Raw genomic sequence first — 23,222 nt, 5'->3', positions numbered from 1 at the left:
ATCAGATTGGATCTTTTGCCACTAATTGGTCTTCTGACCAATCAGATTGGATCTTTTGCCACTAATTGGTCTTCTGACCAGTCAGATTGGATCTTTTGCCCGTGTAAATGCAGCCTAAACCACTCATTTGAAAAAGGCACATTCGAGAGGAAAATCGCTTATTGCACAGAATATTCACTCGGCATGTAGAAATGTGAATCAGAAAATATATATTGGTAACAGGTGTGTGTGTGAATAGTTTATTGATGTTAGAGACAAATGACAATGATAATTTAGTAATAAGTAGTTACAGAAAAGGGCTTTGAAATACCAGAAAGGTTGTGGTATTGGCACTAGAATTACAACACAAACGGATTGTTCAGCGGCTTCAAAGAAGCTCTTTTATAGGAGCTAATTTAAAACCCACTCCGGTCAACTCTCAACTTATGACAAGAAATCCTGTTCATTTGATTCATCTTCATGTACTCAGACTCCAAATTATTTACATCCAATCAAGGCAGTGAGTTCATAATTGCTAAGCCACAGGGATTGATCATTGGCTAGTTCTGGAACGGAGGTTGGTGATTGACTATCTCTGCCTGACACGGAGCAGGAAGGTGCGTATCTCCATGGGCTTGAGGCTCACCTCCCACACAGAGGGGTCTCCCCCTCTCTTCGGCAGGGGCTTCTCACCTGAGGCAAACGGAGACAACAGGTATCAAGCTCTGTGCAATGAACAGAGCAACAAGCCCCACAACGGACTAACAAAGGAATTGCTACAATAAAGCAGGTCAGCGGTCTTCACGCGTCCTAGAGGGCTGAGTAAGCAGAGAGTTGATTTGTTACACCTGTGTGATGTGTACCTGACTCCGCCTTCCAGTCCAGACGCGTCATCTCATCCTTCCACTGATTGGCTGACAGGTTCATCTCGGACACGCCCAGCACGTCCAGAGTGGAGAACAGCTTCTACAGAGAGAGCAGTGTGTGAGTGACTGATGGAGAGTAGAGCATCTGTCAGTAACTTCAGTATCTACATTGCTTTCATGTTTTCAAAGCGGTTTGAAATGAATTAACTTGTGAATAACGGTTGTTACATCACGTTGAGACAGGAATGTATGGTATTAGTAAAAGGTTTCACTTTGTTTATGGCTCGTATGCATACGTGTGGGAGTTCTGAACCTGTAGGTTGACAGTTCATCTTGCTCTCCATAGCCCGATACTGATGCTCCAGTCTGAGCAGCACTGTGTGTGTGTGTTCGCCACTAACCTGACAGTGAGACTGAATGCTCTCCTGGGCTTGCTGCTGGTGCTCCAGCCTTAGAACCACAGTCTCTGTATGGTGTGTGTATATACAGTATCACATATCACTAACCTGCAGATTAACAGTAACAGGCTGGGAATGCTCCTTGCTCTCTGAAGCTTGGTACTGATGCTCCAGTCTGAGCAGCACTGTGTCCTGGTCCCACTGAGACACTGTCAACAGGTGAACAGCAGGGGGCAGCACTGCCTGTAGCCCAGAGAACTGAGGTGGGGGGGTTCAAAGATGGGTTAATTTCAATAGTCCAAAGTGACACATTTCACCTGCAGAGCTGATAACTGTTCCTCAATCAGCCTCCTTCACTCTCCCCCCTTTCCTAGATGCCTCACCTCTTTCTCAAAATCCATTGAAGAAGGCCTGAGGGGCGGGACCTTGAACCTTCTCCAATACGGTTGAGAAAGAGGCAAGGAGGAGAACTTGAGGAAATAATCATTTGCGATGGGTTCTCTCTCACCTCCAGCCTGGTACTCGGGTGCAGCTCTCCGTCGGTGAACGTGATGAGAGGCTGCAGTACCACTTCCTGTGCTAGGGGGCGGTGTGTGTCAGCAGCCGTGGCAGGGGGGCTGAGGGAGAGGAGGTGGCGACCACGAACCACCAGGCCTTCTGGGTAAATGTCAGACGTCTCGTTGAGGGGCTCACCTACACCCCGGACATCATCGTACAGCAACCTACGGTGGAGCTGGGGGGGGGGGGGGGGGGGGGGGGGGGGGGGGGTTGTGTGGATGGAGTGTGTCAGATGTGACAGTGATAAAGATAGACAGGGTGTGGAGCCGGAGGGGGGGGTCGTGTGGATGGAGTGTGTCAGATGTGACAGTGATAAAGATAGACAGGGTGTGGAGCCGGAGGGGGGGGGGGGGGGGGGGGGGGGTCGTGTGGATGGAGTGTGTCAGATGTGACAGTGATAAAGATAGACAGGGTGTGGAGCCGGGATGGGGGGGGGGGGTCGTGTGGATGGAGTGTGTCAGATGTGACAGTGATAAAGATAGACAGGGTGTGGAGCCGGGGGAAAGAGGTGAGACGTGAAACACACACAACAGATGTCTTTGACGCCAAAATCCTACCACATGAAAAATGAAGAGTAGTGAGAGAGTGTGTGTGTTACCATGATCTCCAGTGATCCATCCTGGATGCTGCCCCCTCCCTGAGAACGGTCCGTCACTACAGTCAGCTGGTCCTTGTCATCCTGCACAGACACACAGTGGAAGTCACCATTTACTATTGTCAGATAATATGACATGAACTTGTAAAACAGAGTGAAGAGAACAGGAGGGAGAGTCGAGAGTTTTGGACCAGAAGTCTACCACAGAAAAAGGAACTAAGTGGGAAGAGGAAATGAAAGTGCATGATCACGAGAGAAGGAAGAGGAAGTGTCAGACCGGGGTGTGTGACCAATGACCAAACACCTTAATGTAAGCTCTAGAGTTGATTGGATAGTAGTTGCCAGCAATTGGCTCAGACTGTCTCAGGTTCCACGTGGGCCGGTAGTCTTTTCTGTCAGAGACAGATATACAACGCATTAGGGTGTATACTGTGTGTCTGAACACACTACTGGAATACAGTACTCCATCATCAACACATACTGATGCAGTATAGAGTTGGGAAACACACACGGGTTCCTCACCGTCTCTGTAGCACCTCTCTGCCATTAGAGTCAGTGTAGAAGACACCAGAGGAGTTGATGCTGCTGTCTAGACGACTTATCACCTCTTTACCCAGGTCATCACTGATGGGGGGGGCAGATAGAGAGAGGGGGGGGGCAGATAGAGAGAACATGATACACTATAATCTATGGTACAGGAATACTTTCTAGTCCGTTAAAGACTCACTCCTTCTGCCAGACATGCACAGGCTGTCTCAATAACGCTCCATTCTCCTTCCAGTGCATTATCTGTGACCAGGCCCCATGTGGCTCTGAGCCCCTTCCTCACCCTATAGGCACCGGGCCGACAGTCCACTCCAGTTCCAGAGCCCTGCTGTCTGTGTAGAGACGGACCACCTGAGAGACCCAGGGACTGAACCACTGTCTCACCTCCTGCACCACAGAATTCTGATGGAGGGAGGGGGAGAGGGGGTGGGGAATAAGACAGGGGAAGGGGGTTAAGGCAGAGACTAGAAATTGTGAGATGACTGGAATGAATCTCTTGAACGTTTAGTGGGTCTCATGCATATTGAATTATATTGAAACACATGCAAGTAAAGAGACTAGATGAAGTATAATGTAGTAGGTACCTGTAGTGTTTCTATCTTAGCCGTCTTGCTGATGATGAAAGGGGTAGAGGTGTTAGGTCTGAAGATGTAGGCCCCTGACATCTGAATACTCTCTGAGTTGTTACCATCGCTGGCGTTGTACCTGGACAAACATACACAGAACAAAGATGACAGAAAATCCCTCAACGTGACAATGCTAGCACACAGTGAGAGTAAAGAAGAAGGTTGGGGAGAGAAGGACTGAGAGGGAGAAATAATTATGGAAGGGTATAGAGAATAGGAAGGAGTGATAGAGAGAGAGAGAGAAGGGTAGAGAGAAATGGAGAGCGAGAGGGAAGGGTAGAGAGAAATGGAGAGAGAGAGGGAAGGGTAGAGAGAAATGGAGAGAGAGAGAGAGAAGGGTAGAGAGAGAGTAAGTAGTACGGACCAGTAGAAGTTCTGTGACAGTTTGACAGTCTGTTGTGTCTCCAGGTTACTGAGGCTGCTGAGGAGACCCGTCTCTGGGTCAAAGGTCACCCTGAGAAACTAGAGGAGACACAAAGTGACAGAACAGGTGACATCCAAACCTAAAAACCGAGATACAAAACTTTCCAAACTTAAAACAACACCTTTCCAACTGACTTTATACATGATATGTCATCATTAACGGAGACATTGTACATTTTGGAATATTGGTCTCCATTGATGACATGAAATCAATACATCAAATATTTGCTTTCATAGTAGAAAGTACGTTTGTGTCCAGCCACAAGACCCAGACCTTGTTCTGTACAGCCTTGGGAGCCCTGGGCAGTGGAGAGGACTGAGGAGATGGAGGGCCGTTCTGAAGCAGGGAGACAGAGTAGGTGCTGTAGCCCAGGGGAGGGGCCTGAACCTGGAACAACAGCTCGTTGACAGCGTACCCCCTGCCCCGTCGCACCGCCGCTGTGGCCTGGGACACTGGGACCACCTGGGGGGGATAGAGTGGGGTACTCTCACAAAACGCAAATACACACACAATACATAACTGTCATAGCAAAGGTTATTGAACTACGACATATGACAACCATTATCAGAACAGACAGACCAACCTGACTGTCCACAGCCTTGCCCTTAGCATCTGAGATCCTGTAGGCCGTCCCGTTGACTGGCAGTCTAACTGGCCAACTGACTGGACGAGCTAGAGGGTTGTACACGTTCACTGAGAACTGACAGAGAAACATGGAAACAGAGAGGAGGGAAATGTAACTTCACGGAACCAAAGAGGAATTGTGAGTGTGTGTGTGTGCCCGGGTAGTGTTACCTTCTTGCTGGTCTCTGTGAGGGGACACACACTGATGTTGAGGTGTTCACAGTAAACACGAGGAGCAGATGATCCACTCAGAGAGGATAGAGTGTTACTGACCAACACCTGGGACAGTGGGGAGAGAGAGGTTACACACACTGTACAGTGATATACTTTATTTAGTCTGTGTCCTATAGTCCTCCACACAGTGGGGATGAGAGGTTACACACACTGTACAGTAATATACTTTATTTAGTATGTGTCCTATAGTCCTCCACACAGTGGAGAGAGAGGTTACACACACTGTACAGTAATATACTTTATTTAGTCTGTGTCTTATAGTCCTCCACACAGTGGGGAGAGAGAGGTTACACACACTGTACAGTAATATACTTTATTTAGTCTGTGTCCTATAGTCCTCCACACAGTGGGGATGAGAGAGGTTACACACACTGTACAGTGATATACTTTATTTAGTCTGTGTCCTATAGTCCTCCACACAGTGGGGAGAGAGAGGTTACACACACTGTACAGTGATATACTTTATTTAGTCTGTGTCCTATAGTCCTCCACACAGTGGGGATGAGAGGTTACACACACTGTACAGTGATATACTTTATTTAGTCTGTGTCTTATAGTCCTCCACACAGTGGAGAGAGAGGTTACACACACTGTACAGTAATATCCTTTATTTAGTCTGTGTCCTATAGTCCCCCACACAGTGGGGGGATGAGAGGTTACACACACTGTACAGTGATATACTTTATTTAGTCTGTGTCTTATAGTCCTCCACACAGTGGGGAGAGAGAGGTTACACACACTGTACAGTGATATACTTTATTTAGTCTGTGTCTTATAGTCCTCCACACAGTGGGGAGAGAGAGGTTACACACACTGTACAGTGATATACTTTATTTAGTCTGTGTCTTATAGTCCTCCACACAGTGGGGAGAGAGAGGTTACACACACTGTACTGTGATATACTTTATTTAGTCTGTGTCTTATAGTCCTCCACACAGTGGGGAGAGAGAGGTTACACACACTGTACAGTGATATACTTTATTTAGTCTGTGTCTTATAGTCCTCCACACAGTGGGGGGATGAGAGGTTACACACACTGTACAGTGATATACTTTATTTAGTCTGTGTCTTATAGTCCTCCACACAGTGGGGAGAGAGAGGTTACACACACTGTACAGTGATATACTTTATTTAGTCTGTGTCTTATAGTCCTCCACACAGTGGGGAGAGAGAGGTTACACACACTGTACAGTGATATACTTTATTTAGTCTGTGTCCTATAGTCCTCCACACAGTGGGGATGAGAGGTTACACACACTGTACAGTGATATACTTTATTTAGTCTGTGTCCTATAGTCCTCCACACAGTGTTGATGAGAGAGGTTACACACACTGTACAGTGATATACTTTATTTAGTCTGTGTCCTATAGTCCTCCACACAGTGGGGAGAGAGAGGTTACACACACTGTACAGTGATATACTTTATTTAGTCTGTGTCCTATAGTCCTCCACACAGTGGGGATGAGAGGTTACACACACTGTACAGTGATATACTTTATTTAGTCTGTGTCCTATAGTCCTCCACACAGTGGGGATGAGAGGTTACACACACTGTACAGTGATATACTTTATTTAGTCTGTGTCCTATAGTCCTCCACACAGTGGGGAGAGAGAGGTTACACACACTGTACAGTGATATACTTTATTTAGTCTGTGTCCTATAGTCCTCCACACAGTGGGGAGAGAGGTTACACACACTGTACAGTGATATACTTTATTTAGTCTGTGTCCTATAGTCCTCCACACAGTGTTGATGAGAGAGGTTACACACACTGTACAGTGATATACTTTATTTAGTCTGTGTCCTATAGTCCTCCACACAGTGGGGATGAGAGAGGTTACACACACTGTACAGTGATATACTTTATTTAGTCTGTGTCCTATAGTCCTCCACACAGTGGGGAGAGAGAGGTTACACACACTGTACAGTGATATACTTTATTTAGTCTGTGTCCTATAGTCCTCCACACAGTGGGGATGAGAGGTTACACACACTGTACAGTGATATACTTTATTTAGTCTGTGTCTTATAGTCCTCCACACAGTGGAGAGAGAGGTTACACACACTGTACAGTAATATCCTTTATTTAGTCTGTGTCCTATAGTCCCCCACACAGTGGGGGAATGAGAGGTTACACACACTGTACAGTGATATACTTTATTTAGTCTGTGTCTTATAGTCCTCCACACAGTGGGGAGAGAGAGGTTACACACACTGTACAGTGATATACTTTATTTAGTCTGTGTCTTATAGTCCTCCACACAGTGGGGAGAGAGAGGTTACACACACTGTACAGTGATATACTTTATTTAGTCTGTGTCTTATAGTCCTCCACACAGTGGGGAGAGAGAGGTTACACACACTGTACTGTGATATACTTTATTTAGTCTGTGTCTTATAGTCCTCCACACAGTGGGGAGAGAGAGGTTACACACACTGTACAGTGATATACTTTATTTAGTCTGTGTCTTATAGTCCTCCACACAGTGGGGGGATGAGAGGTTACACACACTGTACAGTGATATACTTTATTTAGTCTGTGTCTTATAGTCCTCCACACAGTGGGGAGAGAGAGGTTACACACACTGTACAGTGATATACTTTATTTAGTCTGTGTCTTATAGTCCTCCACACAGTGGGGAGAGAGAGGTTACACACACTGTACAGTGATATACTTTATTTAGTCTGTGTCCTATAGTCCTCCACACAGTGGGGATGAGAGGTTACACACACTGTACAGTGATATACTTTATTTAGTCTGTGTCCTATAGTCCTCCACACAGTGGGGAGAGAGAGGTTACACACACTGTACAGTGATATACTTTATTTAGTCTGTGTCTTATAGTCCTCCACACAGTGGGGAGAGAGAGGTTACACACACTGTACAGTGATATACTTTATTTAGTCTGTGTCCTATAGTCCTCCACACAGTGGGGAGAGAGGTTACACACACTGTACAGTGATATACTTTATTTAGTCTGTGTCCTATAGTCCTCCACACAGTGTTGATGAGAGAGGTTACACACACTGTACAGTGATATACTTTATTTAGTCTGTGTCCTATAGTCCTCCACACACTGTACAGTAATATACTTGATTTAGTCTGTGTCTTATAGTCCTCCACACAGTGGAGAGAGAGGTGGAGAGTCAATCATACACAGTTCATCTAACAAGAGAGACTGCATGGATCAATAGAAAGAACAGGCACACATGGTAGGTACCTGGCAGTGTGCCCAGCCGTTGGCCAGTTTCCTAGCGTAGTCGTTGGCAACGTGTTGCTTTTCCGTCCCGGATACGGCGTCGTGATGCTGAGCCACTGCCATGGCCTTCTCTACCAATCACAACACAGAACACTCCCTGTCAACCTTGCTGTCCTCTAAACCGCTTCATGCTTATTAATACAAAGGATGCAAGTATTAATAAGGATGCTAGTATTAATAAGGATGGCAGTATTAATAAGAAGGTTGCCCGTATTAATAAGAAGGTTGCCCGTATTAATAAGAAGGATGCTACTATTAATAAGAAGGATGCTAGTATTAATAAGAAGGATGCTAGTATTAATAAGAAGGATGCTACTATTAATAAGAAGGATGCTACTATTAATAAGAAGGATGCTAGTATGGACATTGAAACAGAGTCTGACTGCCACTAGTCTTAGTCAACTCATGTAGTGATGATGAAGTAGTGCACTTGAATGTGATGAAAGTGTGTACACTAGACACTTACTCAGGGTCTCACTGTCTCCAGCTCCAAAGGGACCTTTCCTTGAGATGGGACCACCAAGGACCTCCAGCTGTTTACACGTCTGTGAAACCAGAGGGAGGAGAGGAATAATGCATTAACCACGTCTCCAGACATGGCCTCAGTGTGGGGCGACTGAACTGTCATCCCTGAGTGAATGTCTGGTGGCTTTGTATGAAAAGTGTACAAGCTGTCAAATCCATGACTCCACACCTCCCTCTGGAAAGCTCATTGGAGAAGAGGCCCCACGTCCCTCCCCTTCGACCTCCTCCTCCAACGAGGAGGAATCAATGGCCGCGTTCGACATAAAGCCAACTTTAAAGGCAAGTCGAGACTGACTAATCTACAAATCACCTTACAACATCAATAACTGCTCAATATTACTTGTAGATCAGTCAGTCAGTCACAACTTATTCATGACACATCACGGCTTTGAGGCTCTCAAACACAGCGTGTATAAGCTTTTCAGACTCAGCCATTGTCTGTGGTTTGAGTAGTGTACCTGCAGGTAGCTGTTGCTGATCCTCTCATAGCGTTTCAGGGCTGGACGGCTGGTGAAATATCCTGTCCAGAAGTCATGAGCTGAGTCAGCATAGGGGAAGAAATCATCTCCTTTTAGAGGCCTGACAGGGGGGTCGGGGGTGAGAGAGAGAAGAGAAAACATTTAAATGACCTGTACATAATTTAAGGTAGCAGGAGGGAGTAGAGAATGTTGACTTCAGAGGCTGTTACTCTAGCTAGCTAGACATAGTTTAGTATTCTAACAGAATCATGTAGTTAATATAGTGGTATAGTACCATGTGAGGTTAGCCCTGTGTAGCTCCTGTAGGTAACAGGAGGGTGTAGAGTAGAGAACGTTGACTTCAGAGCCGTTACTCTGCATCTGGTTGACGTAGCGAATGAGCTTGTCCAGGTTCTTATACCACAGGTTGGCGTTCTCATACTGGAAGTCTGACCCCATAGTCATTATGATGTGGTTGGTTTTATACACCAATGCCTGGTGCAGGGGAGAAGAGAGAGAGAGAGAGAGAGTGTGTGTGTGTTATTATGACTAACCTGTGTGTGTGTGTGACCGACCTGTATGTGTGTCTCATCTCTAACCTGTCCGTGTGCGATGTGGAGGAACCTGGTCACCACATCGTCAACATTATAGTCCTCCAGATCAGGGTCGTCTCTGATTGGTGGATCGTCACATGACTGGTCCCAACAGAAGCCCTCCGGAGGGTTGTAACCGTTAGGGAGGATACCTGGAGGAGAGGGGGCTGGGTTAGGCTACTGGGGTGCTAGGGGTCAGGGTTCATAGGTGGGAGGTCAGGTCAGGATTGATCACATGACTGTTCTCAACAGAAGCCGTCGGGAGGGTCGTACCTGTTAGGGAAGATCCCTATGGGAGAGGGGGCTGGGTAAGGCTACAGCGGTGGCTAGGGGTCAGAGGTCAGGGATTGAAGGTCAGTATTGATAAAGGGAGAGGGGTTTTGTCTAGAAGGGATACAGCTTTCGTCAAAATTGACTTTTCGTAGCAGGTTAGGACAACTTACACTTTTGACTTCAATTTGACACAAGCTGTATCCCATCTAAACATTGCCCGGGGAGACGGGTGTTAGACTATAGACTACACTTGGGTGGGGAGAGAGGACAGATGTTAGTGCCGAAAGGGAAAGAGTAATATTGATGAGGAAAATGGGATATCCCAGGTCTATTGCAAAAACTGAATAGGTTGTGAGCAATATGACAGAAAATATCTAATGGAACGACTATGTGAAGCTGTTGCTATATTGCTAGAGGTTGAAGGTGAAAGATCAGTACCAGTGAAGAGGTCAGCCATAGGGGGGGTGAGGCTCTCGCTGGCCCTCCACAACATCTCCTGTTCCCTGGCTACCATCCTCCTGTTACGATCCTGGTAGTCCAGACGACCAAAGAAGAAGCCGTCATAACCCATCTAGAACAGAGAGAACCATCAGTCAATACAATACACACACAATATAACATGGTTTCTTGTCACATACACCAGGTAGGTGCAGTGAAATGTGTTGTTTTACAGGGTCATCCATGGTAGTATAGCGCCTTCTAAAAGCTTTACCTTCTGGGCTCGGGTATTCAAACCAGCAGCCTTTAGGTTACTGGACCAACGCTAGGCTACCTGCCACCCATCCAATACAATAAACACAGTACGGATTCTAATCGTCCCTCTGACCTTTGAACTGAATGGAAAGATGAGGGAGACTCATGCCGTCTCGTGTTATTTCTGACTTGGAAAACTTTAGAGTAAATTTGTTTTACCCCACTTCTATTCCCAACTCACGAGAACCTTATGACACTGACAACCTTTCAACAGACGAGAGTCTTGGATGGTTGTACTATATCTATTCTGACAATGGATTAAGACATGATGGAAAAAAGGAGTGGAAGATATTTACCCGGGCAAGAATAGACAGAGAAAGGCTGACAGACAGGATATTGTGAGGTAGAAAAAGGACAGCAGATTGTGGGTTGTATTCACTAGGAACCAAACTGGCCAAAACAGGGAGGGACCTACCTGTAATAAGAAACATTAAGAAACACTAATGAATATGACCCTCACCTGTGCGAACATGGAGGCGTGCTCGCGGGCGTGCCCGAAGGGGTCGATGTGCCAGGCGACGCGGGGGCGACCGCAGTGTCCGAACGTGTCGTTGAGGAACCGCAGGCCCATGGTCATCTGGTCTATGACTGCACTGTAGTGAGTGGTCGCCTCGTCACTCATACACCAGCCCCCGTTTACAAACTCCAACCGCCCTGAGAGGAGGGAGGGGAGGGGAGGGGGAGACAAAAGTGATAACAGCAATAAAGATTTATTTAATGTAATATGACTTAATCACAGGTTAAAGGGGTTATAACTGTTTATAACCTCTGAATTGCAATTTACATCTGTTCAATAACACCACCAATAGCAGTCACACTCAGGTGAGAAAGATGCTTTATCACACTGCTATAACACCTACATCTCTTCTCTCATTAACCTGCTGTCTGACTGGCTCCTTCACCAGCAGTAGAAGGCGAACTCTACCGCTTTATAACGTCTTCCTGACATGTTTTATAAAGGCTCTATAACCCCTCTGGCCTCACCCTCATTGACTAGCTGTTTGACAGTGTTCTGCATGTCATCAGTCTGTTGTTTCCACCACCGGTAGAAGAAGGCCGTCTCTACGTAGATGAAGCGTCTGTCAGGGTTCTTCAGCAGCTGGTCCACCACAGAGTCCAGAATGTACTGCACCCCGGCGTGCTGGATGTCATTACGGTCTGGAACGACGACAGGCAGGTTACATACACAGGTTAGACACACACACACAAACGTGATAACACATATGCACACACGACACAACATCCATCATGCGGTTCACATCCACCCAGTCATGAGGTTTGAAATGTAAAACCATGTGATTCTAGGTTATTGTAGGTGTTATGTATGCCTATAATAAAAACCTCACAACTATGGTTTTAACAATGTGTCAGTTTAACTTTTAACTATACCACCTTGACCTATGACATAGCTGTTTATGACTGTGTTTGTGTGTGTAGATGTGAGCCACATGATAGATGGGTGGGGGGGATACAGACCTCCATAAAAGTATTGGTCCACGGTCTTGAGCCAGCCGACGTCGTCGTGGGTGTGGGGAACCAGATGCACGTTCAACATCCCAGGCTTGGTAGCATGACATGACTAGGATGTGTAGCACACACGATGGGAAAATAATGAGGGATTTTAGCTGGTGGGCTAATGTTATGGGAAGGAGAGAGGCATATCAGAAGCTACTTAGCTTTATAAACATTCTAAAGTTGTAATTGTAATTTAAATAAACCACCAATGAAAACAGTGCAAGACCAGACTTAGTGCAAGACTGGCTAGATCGAATTTGTAGCTTTGCATTTCACGTTTTAAGTGGAAGTATAAATATGTTGTGCCAGGAATATAACTTCTGCTACTGTGTTCTCTACACGAAAATGAAGGGGTTTGAAATCGGCTAAAGAAGAAGTTCATCAAAGCCGCTATACCAATACACGGTTTAAGTGTTTCAGTTGCGTTTTTATTCACCACAATAGGGATAGGAACTATAGACGTACCTTGTATCCACATGTAGGACTTTCTTGGGGTGTTTGACAGACGGGAAAGCCCCAAACGCTGCTTTGAAATAATAACAGGAGGAACACAAACGGTGTATACTCCGGAGTCGCCATCTTGGAAAACAGCCACGAGTCATGTGACATTTGTTTATGTATCTTTCCTATCATGTGACTTCCCCCCAGACCACGCCCTCTAGGGGCAGACCTTTACTTGTTTTATGCTCTGAAGGGGGAAATTGGAACGTTGAGAGTAAAATTGAGATTGAAAATGTAGAATTGGTTTATTGAAGATAGTAACAGTTACACAGCCCACATGACTAAAGCTACACATTCATTGTAATAGTCACAGAGAAATACATTATTGAAGGAATGGGGAGGTAGAGAGAGATGGGGCCATAGAAACCATAGGCTACCCAGCATAGCCTATCCCACTATTAGTCTGACTATAACTCATGAAATAATGCACTTTATAGCAAATACATATTTCCTTCAATGTCCCTTCATGATGATATAATGGCATTCAAAGCCTTTCCAACTAATAGTATTTTGAAATAGCTACATTCCACATTTGGCTACATTGCAATTTTTCACATGATGTTATTGTTAAGTAACAGTCACAGTGATCAATAGAATTGGATGATTGATCAAGATGGCTTCATGGCTGCTGAAGTGAAGTCTCTGTTTACAAGAGGGCCACATTGTTAATGATATTTGAATGGAGAGGCCATGCATACAATATGCTGCTCAGTTCAGACTCTCCTTACACAACAACTTTGTCTTTTCAGCATCACTAGTTTGGTGACTTGTGATAGGCCGAGGTAAGGCTATCCAAGTAACACAACGCCTCCACGGAGTTGAGCGCAGATTAGTTTTTTTTGGCATTGATACTTAAAAAATGATTGATTGATGTCAATGTAAATTATTAATCCCTTACCGTGGACCTATGCTGAGTTGACACCTTGAGTTGATATTTCAGGGAGGCACGTAGCCTAGCGGTTAAGAGTGTTGGGCTAGTAACTGAAAGGTTGCCCGGTTTGAATCCCAGAGCTGACTAAGTGAAAAAATCTGTCGCTGTGCCCTTGAGTAAGGCATTTAACCATAATTGCTCCTGTACGTTGCCCTGGATAAGAGTGTGTGCTAAATGACTGAAATGTAGAGCAACAGCAATGAGTAAACAATCAGTTGTTGGTTGTAGCTTTTAGGAGGTCCATTTAAAAAAACACAGTGGAGGAGTAGAGGTACCTGGCAACGCTAAAGCAGAGTTCTGGCCATAACAAGAGAGGGCAGCAGAGTTAGGTTTGGGGTCTAGGATGGGTTCCCATTGGGCGAAGAGAAGGTGTTCAGAAAGAGAGAGGTCAGGGAGCAGTAAAGAGCAGGGTTCATGTTTTCTGGGGCAGAAAAACACATTTGTGTTTACATGTAATCAATGGTATTTGCTCGGCAGTACGCAGGAAGAGTTCCCATTGGGTCAAAATAAGAGATCCAGAAACAGATGGGAAGAGGTTAGTTCCCGTTGTGTGTTTCATGTGGACATATCAACAGTGTGGAGTCCAGGTCTAACCGAAACGCTGGGTACAGCGGCTGAGAGAACGGACACCTGAACGCGTGGAGCAGGGAAACGCCGTCCGACGCCACACTATAGAACGACAACGCTCCCTTCTGGTGTTCCAGAAACACGCCGATCCGCGGGCACAGGGGCGCAGCTACGGTCGTCTTCCGGTTATCGTGCCACGCGGCGTAACCGGCGTGCGTGCATCTCAGACGCCATGAGTTCTCGTTGCGTCCCAGCAGACAGGGTTTTCCACCTCCTTTAGATGAGAAAAACATGAATACAAACCTTCACCAGGGAATCTTGATAAGAAAACCTTTGGCTGTCCCTATATAGTGCACACGTTTTGTCCGGAGCCAAATGGGATACCGTTTCAGACAAAGCCTTGATTAGAAAGTCATTATTACAAACACTTTATGTGTGAAATGTTGACATTTGCAAATTGCTCAACATAACTGACAGGAAAAACAATCCCTAGAAGCAGCTACCTTTTCGTCCGATCCCTTTGTATGTCACCCCAATGTCCACCCACCCTCCTCCCCTCCACTCCACCTCCCAGTAGCTGGCCCCTCCAAACTGGCCCTCCCTACAGAGGACCTGGGCCACGGAGTCGAAGCGCAAGGGGTGGAGGGGGTAGGACTGGGGCTCCTCTCCACAGTGAGCCCCCTGGGGACCCTCCAAGAGGAACAGGGTGGGGTGGGCCGTGTCTGGATCCAGGGACAGACGACAGGAGCCTGAAGAGAGAGAGGAGGGGGTTAAGGATAAACGAGTGAGAGATCCATCGGGACCCTCAGGAAGGACCAAGGTGGGGGTGGGCAGTGTCTGGGTCCAGGGACAGGAGATTGAGGAGATCAATCAACCAACCAATCAATCAATAAGATGCCTGAGTCCAGAGTGATTGATTGAACAATCCATGACAATTATTTACCTGTTAGCTTAGAAGTGTCATAAACTTTCAGTAGCATTATCATGACCACCGGGTACCATTTCTAACAGAGATTATTGAACTAAATACACAGCAGTTTTCGGCGCAGTAAAATGAACAGTGACCATATGAATGTCTGTCTGCAAATAGGACAGTCTTAATCTAATAGAACTATTAGAATTAAATACAAGAAATGAACAACGCACTATTACGCAACAGCGTGGTTGCCTGGACAGAGGGCCAGTGTTCTGATTGACGTCTAGCCCAGACAGATACCGTACATGCCTGCCACAGTCTTAAGGGTCCTACACACCCTATGTAAACAGAGCGACGGAGAGCCATATACGGTCCGTTCCAAAATTTGAGCAGCAAAAAAGTACGTAGAAAACGACGCTCCGTCGCTGCGTTTGCCTAGTTTACATAAAGTGCGTAGCGGCATTTCCTCTAACCCAGACAGTGTGAATTATTAAACCTAACACCCGTCTCCATGATCTCCTCCTGTCCATGGGCTTGTCTCATCATGTACCTGTTGTTCACCGTGAACAACAGACTACTAAATGTCAGAAATATCATATCCACCTATGATTCATGAAGGTAAAGAAAGCACCAGACAGACATGGAGTACTTCCCAAATGGCACCCTATTCCCTATGTAGTGCAATGCTTTTGACCAGGGCCCTAGTCTAAAGTAGTGCACTATATAGGGAATAGAGTGCCATTTGGGACACAAGTGCATTCTCAGGTTACCTTTTCGCCCTCATTAACTGTGAAGGTGAGGAGGGGGACAGGAGGAGGAGGGAAGGAGGGCATGGGAGAATGAGAGAGAGATCCCCTTTCTGAGTAGCTCTGGGTTTGTGCCAACAGTATGTCAACACCTGTGTTTGTGTGTGTTTGTGTGCGTGTCAGTGTGTGTGTTTGTATGCATGGCAGTGTGTGTGTGTGTGTGTGTATGTGTGTGTGTGTGTGTGTGTTTGTATGAGTGTCAGTGTGTGTGTTTGTATGCATGGCAGTGTGTGTGTGTTTGTGTGTGTGTGTGTTTGTATGAGTGTCAGTGTGTGTGTGTGTGTGTGTGTGTGTTTGTATGAGTGTCAGTGTGTGTGTGTTTGTATGAGTGTCAGTGTGTGTGTGTGTGTTTGTATGAGTGTCAGTGTGTGTTTGTGTGTGTGTGTGTGTTTGTATGAGTGTCAGTGTGTGTGTGTGTTTGTGTTTGTATGAGTGTCAGTGTGTGTGTGTGTGTGTGTATGAGTGTCAGTGTGTGTGTGTGTTTGTATGAGTGTCAGTGTGTGTGCGTGTGTTTGTATGAGTGTCAGTGTGTGTGTGTGTGTGTGTGTGTGTGTGTGTTTGTATGAGTGTCAGTGTGTGTGTGTGTGTGTGTTTGTATGAGTGTCAGTGTGTGTGTGTTTGTGGGTGGGTGTGTGTGTGTGTGTATGAGTGTCAGTGTGTGTTTGTTTGTGTGTGTGTGTTTGTATGAGTGTCAGTGTGTGTGTGTGTGTGTGTGTGTGTGTGTGTTTGTATGAGTGTCAGTGTGTGTGTGTGTGTGTTTGTATGAGTGTCAGTGTGTTTGTGTGTGTGTTTGTATGAGTGTCAGTGTGTGTGTGTGTGTGTGTGTGTGGTGAAGGGATGGCATGGTTGTCATAGGACAGGGCAGGGTGTGAAAACAAGGTCATCTCGGGATACCACGTGACCAGGGCAGCCTCGCCACGGTGACAAGGTGTATCGTGGGTAGTACTTACACCTCAGGAAGGCTATTGTGTGTGTGTGAGTGTGTGTCAGTACTTACACCTCAGGAAGGATACTCTCATCCTCTGGTCCGAAGGCTGGAGAGAGAGGGGGGAGAGAGGAAACGATGCAGGCACTGCTACTGAGAGAGAGAGAGAGAGAAGAAGACAGAAGGGAGAGGGGGGTAAGGGGGCGAGGGACAGAAATAGAAAGAAAAAGAGAGAGAGGAGAGAGGGGGAGGAGGGGGAGGGAGGAGAGAGGGGGGAGAGAGGAGAGAGAGGAGGGGGAGGGAGGTAGAGAGGAGAGAGGGGGAGGGAGGGGGAGGGAGGTAGAGAGGGGGGAGAGAGGAGAGAGAGGAGAGAGGGGAGAGAGGGGGGAGAGAGGGGAGGGAGGTAGAGAATGAGTCAAAGAGGAATCAGTGTTACATTACATCCAAATGAATCACATCAGAAATTACTGACAACGATTCAACTAACATCCCCTGAACAGACATGTTCACCCTAAAGCCTGAGTCTTAGATGAGAAACACACCACAGAGGTGACCCTGAGAGAGCTGTGTGTGTGTGTGTGTGTGTGTAACTGTGTGCATCTGTGTTTGCGTCCTGTTTCTCTGGGCTTACCTTTCAAACACTCTCCACCAGACATGTGACAGGCAGAGGAGCTCTCATTCACTACAGAGAGGTAAAAAAGTGTGTCGCATTATTGGAGTCTCTGAGAGCATAGCTGTGAAAAACTGCATGCAGTTGTGTGTTTGAGAATAAACCAGTGTGTGTGTGTGTGTGTGTCTTTACTCCCTCCACCTGCGTGGCTAATCTTGTCCACTTCCTCTCTACAGAGTTCCTCCATGCGGGCCCTGAGGTGGGACAGAGCTCTGCGGGCTGCACTGAAGCCTTCTGCGGGGAGGATGAGAGGGGCTCGGGGGCGCCACCCAGTGGGTGGGAGGACACACAGCAGGGGAGCCTCCTGGGGATGGAGAGAGAGAGGGAGGGAGGGATGGAGAAGAGGGGTGATGAGTAGAGCATTTTTATTCTCTCTCTCTCTCTCTCTCTCTCTCTCTCTCTCTCTCTCTCTCTCTCTCTCTCTCTCTCTCTCTCCGTCTGTTTTGACTGCATTATTCTTTGTAGTTCTCTCCATGTCTTCCTCATTAACATTTCTCTCTCCTTTATTTTTCAGCTTGCATCCAGTCTTTCTTTCTCTCCATTATCCCTCCCTTTCCCCATCAATTCCTCACTGTTTCTTCTCTTCTCCTACTCTTCCTTCTCTCCCTTCAGTCCCCCCACCCCCACCTGTAAGAACTGAGCATTATCCCTCGTCAGTAGCTGGCCCATTTCCTTGTCTCTCCTCCGCAGCTCCTCCAGTTCATTCTCCAGGGTCTCCAGCTCTCTCTCTGCCCTGCCCAGGACAGTTCTCTCCCGGGCTTCCAGCCTGGCCCTCACCTCCCCCCTGGTCCTCTCCAGACGGAGGGCCAGGTCCACAAACAGGGTATTGCTGTCCTCCAGGACTAATGCAGCTGATGCCTAGGTAAGGAGAGGGGAGAAGGGACACCAAATGAAGGAAAGTAAAGGAGCAACGTTTTCTTCAGTAATAAGCACCAAGAAAGTAAACATTTACATTTAAATAATGTTGGTTTCATTGGTTATTTTAATTTGATTCCAAACCATATGGCTGAAATGTACTTTTATTTGTCAATGCCAGGGGAATAGAGAGGGCAGAGAGGTAGCCTGGCTCCTGACAGAGGTAGCCTGGCTCCTGACAGCGGTAGCCTGGCTCCTGACAGCGGTAGCCTGGCTCCTGACAGCGGTAGCCTGGCTCCTGACAGCGGTAGCCTGGCTCCTGACAGCGAGTAGCCTGGCTCCTGACAGCGAGTAGCCTGGCTCCTGACAGCAAGTAGCCTGGCTCCTGACAGCGGTAGCCTGGCTCCTGACAGCAAGTAGCCTGGCTCCTGACAGCGAGTAGCCTGGCTCCTGACAGCAAGTAGCCTGGCTCCTGACAGCGGTAGCCTGGCTCCTGACAGACAGTAGCCTGGCTCCTGACAGCAAGTAGCCTGGCTCCTGACAGCGGTAGCCTGGCTCCTGACAGCAAGTAGCCTGGCTCCTGACAGCAAGTAGCCTGGCTCCTGACAGCGAGTAGCCTGGCTCCTGACAGCGAGTAGCCTGGCTCCTGACAGCGAGTAGCCTGGCTCCTGACAGCGAGTAGCCTGGCTCCTGACAGCGAGTAGCCTGGCTCCTGACAGCGAGTAGCCTGGCTCCTGACAGCGAGTAGCCTGGCTCCTGACAGCAAGTAGCCTGGCTCCTGACAGCGGTAGCCTGGCTCCTGACAGCGGTAGCCTGGCTCCTGACAGCGAGTAGCCTGGCTCCTGACAGCAAGTAGCCTGGCTCCTGACAGCGGTAGCCTGGCTCCTGACAGCAAGTAGCCTGGCTCCTGACAGCGAGTAGCCTGGCTCCTGACAGCGGTAGCCTGGCTCCTGACAGCGAGTAGCCTGGCTCCTGACAGCAAGTAGCCTGGCTCCTGACCGCGGTAGCCCGGCTCCTGACAGCAAGTAGCCTGGCTCCTGACAGCAAGTAGCCTGGCTCCTGACAGCAAGTAGCCTGGCTCCTGACAGCGAGTAGCCTGGCTCCTGACAGCGAGTAGCCTGGCTCCTGACAGCGAGTAGCCTGGCTCCTGACAGCGAGTAGCCTGGCTCCTGACAGCAAGTAGCCTGGCTCCTGACAGCGAGTAGCCTGGCTCCTGACAGCGAGTAGCCTGGCTCCTGACAGCGAGCGACAACATGGCCAGACAATAAAGATGTAGGACCTTAATTTGACCCACTGACAGTTTGCTACAGCAGGAAAATAATGCTGCAGCAACATGAAATGTGAATTATTATGTAAATTATATTTAATTTTTTTTTTTTTTACTGTCATGGTTCCACCTGTCACCAGAGGGCGGCAGAGACCAACCAAGAGACATTAACGACACTCAGGCGTCCTATTTACTCATTATGACGTCCCTGTTAAAAGAGGTGTGTTTTCTGTTGTCCTTTGCTGAAGCTTGAAAAGTTTACCACGTGTGGTTGTTTCCTGAGTGAGTTTTTGAGACTTAGTGTTGTTTTTTTCAAGTGTACTGTGATCCTGCGGCTACCGTTTCTCAGTATTGTGTTTATCCTTAACCACTGATTCCTCGTCTGGTCTCTTCTCTATAGCTGGGTCCAACCTCACCACGTCACAGATACATGTTTTGTAAGAGGAAATCAAGTCTGAATTTCCAGAGTGGAAATAACAAACCTCATAAGACTTTTTAAACCTCAAGTACATTTTAAATGTCCTACATTTAAACGTTTTAAATGTCCTACATTGCAGGAAAGTTCTCCTGCAACAGACTGATCAAATAAAATCCTACATCTGTAGAACGTTTCTCCCCTTTTGTGTGCACTGTGTTGGATCTTGCCATCTGGTTTCAAGAGGACCACAGGACACTATTGTGTGTTATCCTCCAGGATTTTACTCATGTGCATGTACGGCTTTTTCTAGTTTTATGTGTGCTTGTTTTTTAAAATGGTTGAATTAATAAACTAAACTTCCAGATAGCAGCGGTTTTATGTTCCGGGGCGACTGTCTGAAAAAAGTCGCACCCGCACCGGCACCTTTTAATCTGGTTACTATTCACTCTTTTTATGTTTCTGTGTCACTCTGTGTGTGTGTGTGTGTCTGTGTCTCTCCCACCTTGACGGCCTCTATGCTCTGTTGAAACTCTTCCAGCTCCCTCTCTCTACTCCTGATCCTTCCCTGTACTGACCTCCGAGAATCCTGCAACTGAACCTGAGAGACGGAGAGACAGAGAGACAGAGAGACAGAGAGAGAGAGAGAGAGGGAGAGAGACAGAGAGAGAGAGAGAGACAGAGAGAGAGGTGGAAAAAAGGGGTAGGGGAAAGGGAACGAGAGAGATGGCAGGCAGGGAGGGAAAGAGAAACAAATGATCTACTCACCTTGACATACGACACCTTCCTAATATTGCGTTGTACTCCCTTTTGGTGTCGAAAGCACTTCACAAGGATGCTGGCCCATATTGACTCCAATGCTTCCCACAGTTGTGTCAAGTTGGCTGGATGTCCTTTCGGTGGACCATTCTTGACACACACGGGAAAGCGGGAAAAACCCAGCAGTGTTGCAGTTCTTGACACACTCAAACCGGTGTGCCTGGCACCTACTACCATACCCCGTTCAAAGGCACTTCAATCTTTTGCCTTGCCCATTCACCCTCTGAATGACACACATACACAATCCATGTCTCTTGTCTCAAGGCTTAAAAATCCTTCTTCAACCTGTCTCCTCCCCTTCATCTATAACCTGTCTCCTCCCCTTCATCTACACTGATTGAAGTGGATTTAACAAGTGACATTAATAAGGGATCATAGCTTTCACCTGGATTCACCTGGTCAGTCTGTCATGGAAAGAGCCGGTGCTCCTAATGGTTTGAACACTCTGTGTATGTTACATATACTTATATAGTGGACAATGAATCTTGGTCAGCAGCACTCCAGTCTGAGTAGAGCAGCATCAGTGGCGTAGCAACACTACAGCCCCCTTAGTGACATACACCTACAGCACCTGCCTACTCTCCTGGTATGGGAGCGATACCCCAGATAGCCTGACCACGGCAGAGGGGGCACAGTGGGGTGTTTCCCAGTGACGTAACTAACCTGCATCAAACTGGTGCAGAGGGATGTCATCTGTCACAATCAATCATATTCATAGGTTGCCATATTGCATAGGCTATTTATCCTCTATTCAGTTGTTAGGGATAGTGGCAGTTTGTTAGCCTGCAGGGTACAGACATGTTTTGTGCCAACCATAGACATGTAAACTAGGGTGCCAACTCTTTGTCTCTCATTGTCATGCCAACAATGTTCGGCTTGGCAATGTGTAATGGAGTTGGCAAGAGCACAAACACGTCTGGGACCAGGCTAACAGTTTGTAAACCTAGGTGGAAAGATCAACAAGTGTTTTCAGGAAACAACTTAGTTTATAATCACTTTTAATCACCAGAGTGATGAGTAGGCGTCCTTGAAAAGCGCTAGATAAGTCCCATGTATTATGATTATTACCTGTTTCCGCGCCCTTTGCTCGTCGATGCTGTGCAGTTCCTCTTGGTCAGACTCGCACAGCATACAGTCGCCACTCCACTCCACCGCATCGCCCCCGTCGCCGCCGCCATGCTCCAGGCCCAAACGGTGCTGCGCGCACAGCCTTTCCGCCAAACTCTCCACCGCGGCAACAAGTTTCTGCCGTCGCAACGTCCCCACGTCGCGGTGCGGCAAGATGTGGAGCTCGCAGAAAGACGCCAAGCACACCAGACACGACTTGAGCGCTTTCAGTTTGTTCTGAACCGGGCAGAAGTCGCACGGAACGTCCCCTACACCGCCTAGATACAACTCCGGCGCCGTAGCCAGTTCGTTCAGTTTGAGTTTGTCCACTACCTCTTGTAGCACCGTGTTCCGCCGTAGCATCGGTCGAGGTATGAACTCTTCCCGACATTGCGGACAACTGTAGTGACCAAGGTCGGTTTGGTCCCAATAACAGGTCATGCATGCCATGCAGTAGGTGTGTCCGCACGGAATGGACACCGGATCCTTCAAGATATCCAGGCAAATAGGGCACCTAAACTGGCTCTCTGTTACCGAGATATTCGCCTCAGCCATATCAGTAAGGAGTTTTCGTATGTTCTCCCTCTCGAGCCTCTGTAGACTATTTCTCCGTAAAAGAAAAGAAACCAAAAAAGGCACTCCCTGATTCCCGGTTGTTTGTGTATGTGACGGGGAGCGGTTGCGGCTCAGGTCTTACAGGAATAGCCTAGGCTTCCGATATGTCATCCATTCCGTACGGGAGCTAATTACGAGAGTAGACTACATCAGAAAGCGTTTTCGGGATCCATGTAAATACAAACCCTGAGGTCAACCCGTCTCCCTTTACCGTATGACTTCAACTACCTAATTCACCATAATAAACGGACAATATACAATAATAATAAAGGCGCATACAGATTATTGTTTTCGGGATCCATGTAAATACAAACCCTGAGGTCAACCAGTCTCCCTTTACCGTATGACTTCAACTACCTAATTCACCATAATAAACGGACAATATACAATAATAATAAAGGCGCATACAGATTATTGTTTTCGGGATCCATGTAAATACAAACCCTGAGGTCAACCCGTCTCCCTTTACCGTATGACTTCAACTACCTAATTCACCATAATAAACGGACAATATATAATAATAAAGGCGCATACAGATTATTGCTTATAATACAGTAATTCCCCATAATAAACGAATGATAACCTATAGTCTTTATTAA

At 47.1% G+C, this 23,222-nt stretch overlaps 2 protein-coding genes across 8 annotated transcripts; both read right to left on the bottom strand.

Moving 5' to 3' along the window:
* Nucleotides 1–210: 210 nt before the first annotated feature.
* LOC110485343 (mannosidase, alpha, class 2B, member 1) lies at nt 211–12,849 on the bottom strand. Of its 2 annotated transcripts, none has more exons than XM_036942314.1 (23): nt 12,695–12,849; nt 12,191–12,293; nt 11,699–11,872; nt 11,175–11,368; nt 10,400–10,532; nt 9,695–9,840; nt 9,391–9,590; nt 9,096–9,216; nt 8,579–8,657; nt 8,074–8,183; nt 4,788–4,895; nt 4,576–4,692; nt 4,266–4,454; nt 3,933–4,030; nt 3,527–3,647; nt 3,226–3,344; nt 2,919–3,020; nt 2,701–2,788; nt 2,400–2,480; nt 1,752–1,976; nt 1,352–1,501; nt 843–945; nt 211–672 (listed from the first exon to the last, which is right to left on the bottom strand). In XM_036942314.1, exons 1-23 carry the CDS (start codon nt 12,836–12,838, stop codon nt 569–571), a joined length of 3,009 nt encoding a protein of 1,002 aa, XP_036798209.1. In that variant the 5' UTR covers nt 12,839–12,849; the 3' UTR covers nt 211–568. The 2 variants fall into 2 exon arrangements, with proteins under 2 accessions (XP_036798209.1, XP_036798210.1); XM_036942315.1 differs by having other exon boundaries at nt 12,191–12,347; nt 12,695–12,831.
* Nucleotides 12,850–12,950: 101 nt separating this feature from the next.
* LOC110512270 (E3 ubiquitin/ISG15 ligase TRIM25) lies at nt 12,951–22,937 on the bottom strand. Of its 6 annotated transcripts, none has more exons than XM_036942325.1 (8): nt 21,970–22,936; nt 20,588–20,677; nt 18,173–18,403; nt 17,678–17,849; nt 17,507–17,557; nt 16,948–17,028; nt 14,732–14,977; nt 12,951–14,502 (listed from the first exon to the last, which is right to left on the bottom strand). In XM_036942325.1, exons 1-8 carry the CDS (start codon nt 22,561–22,563, stop codon nt 14,198–14,200), a joined length of 1,770 nt encoding a protein of 589 aa, XP_036798220.1. In that variant the 5' UTR covers nt 22,564–22,936; the 3' UTR covers nt 12,951–14,197. The 6 variants fall into 6 exon arrangements, with proteins under 6 accessions (XP_036798220.1, XP_036798218.1, XP_036798219.1 ...); XM_036942323.1 differs by having other exon boundaries at nt 20,588–20,683; nt 21,970–22,934; XM_036942324.1 differs by having other exon boundaries at nt 16,948–17,025; nt 20,588–20,683; nt 21,970–22,934.
* Nucleotides 22,938–23,222: the final 285 nt, after the last annotated feature.

Source organism: Oncorhynchus mykiss, chromosome 13, assembly GCF_013265735.2.
Source record: "Oncorhynchus mykiss isolate Arlee chromosome 13, USDA_OmykA_1.1, whole genome shotgun sequence".
In the NCBI taxonomy this organism is placed as follows: Eukaryota; Metazoa; Chordata; class Actinopteri; order Salmoniformes; family Salmonidae; genus Oncorhynchus; species Oncorhynchus mykiss.
The sequence above is the reverse complement of the archived record's forward strand: the minus strand, read 5'-3'. Positions and strand labels throughout refer to the sequence as shown.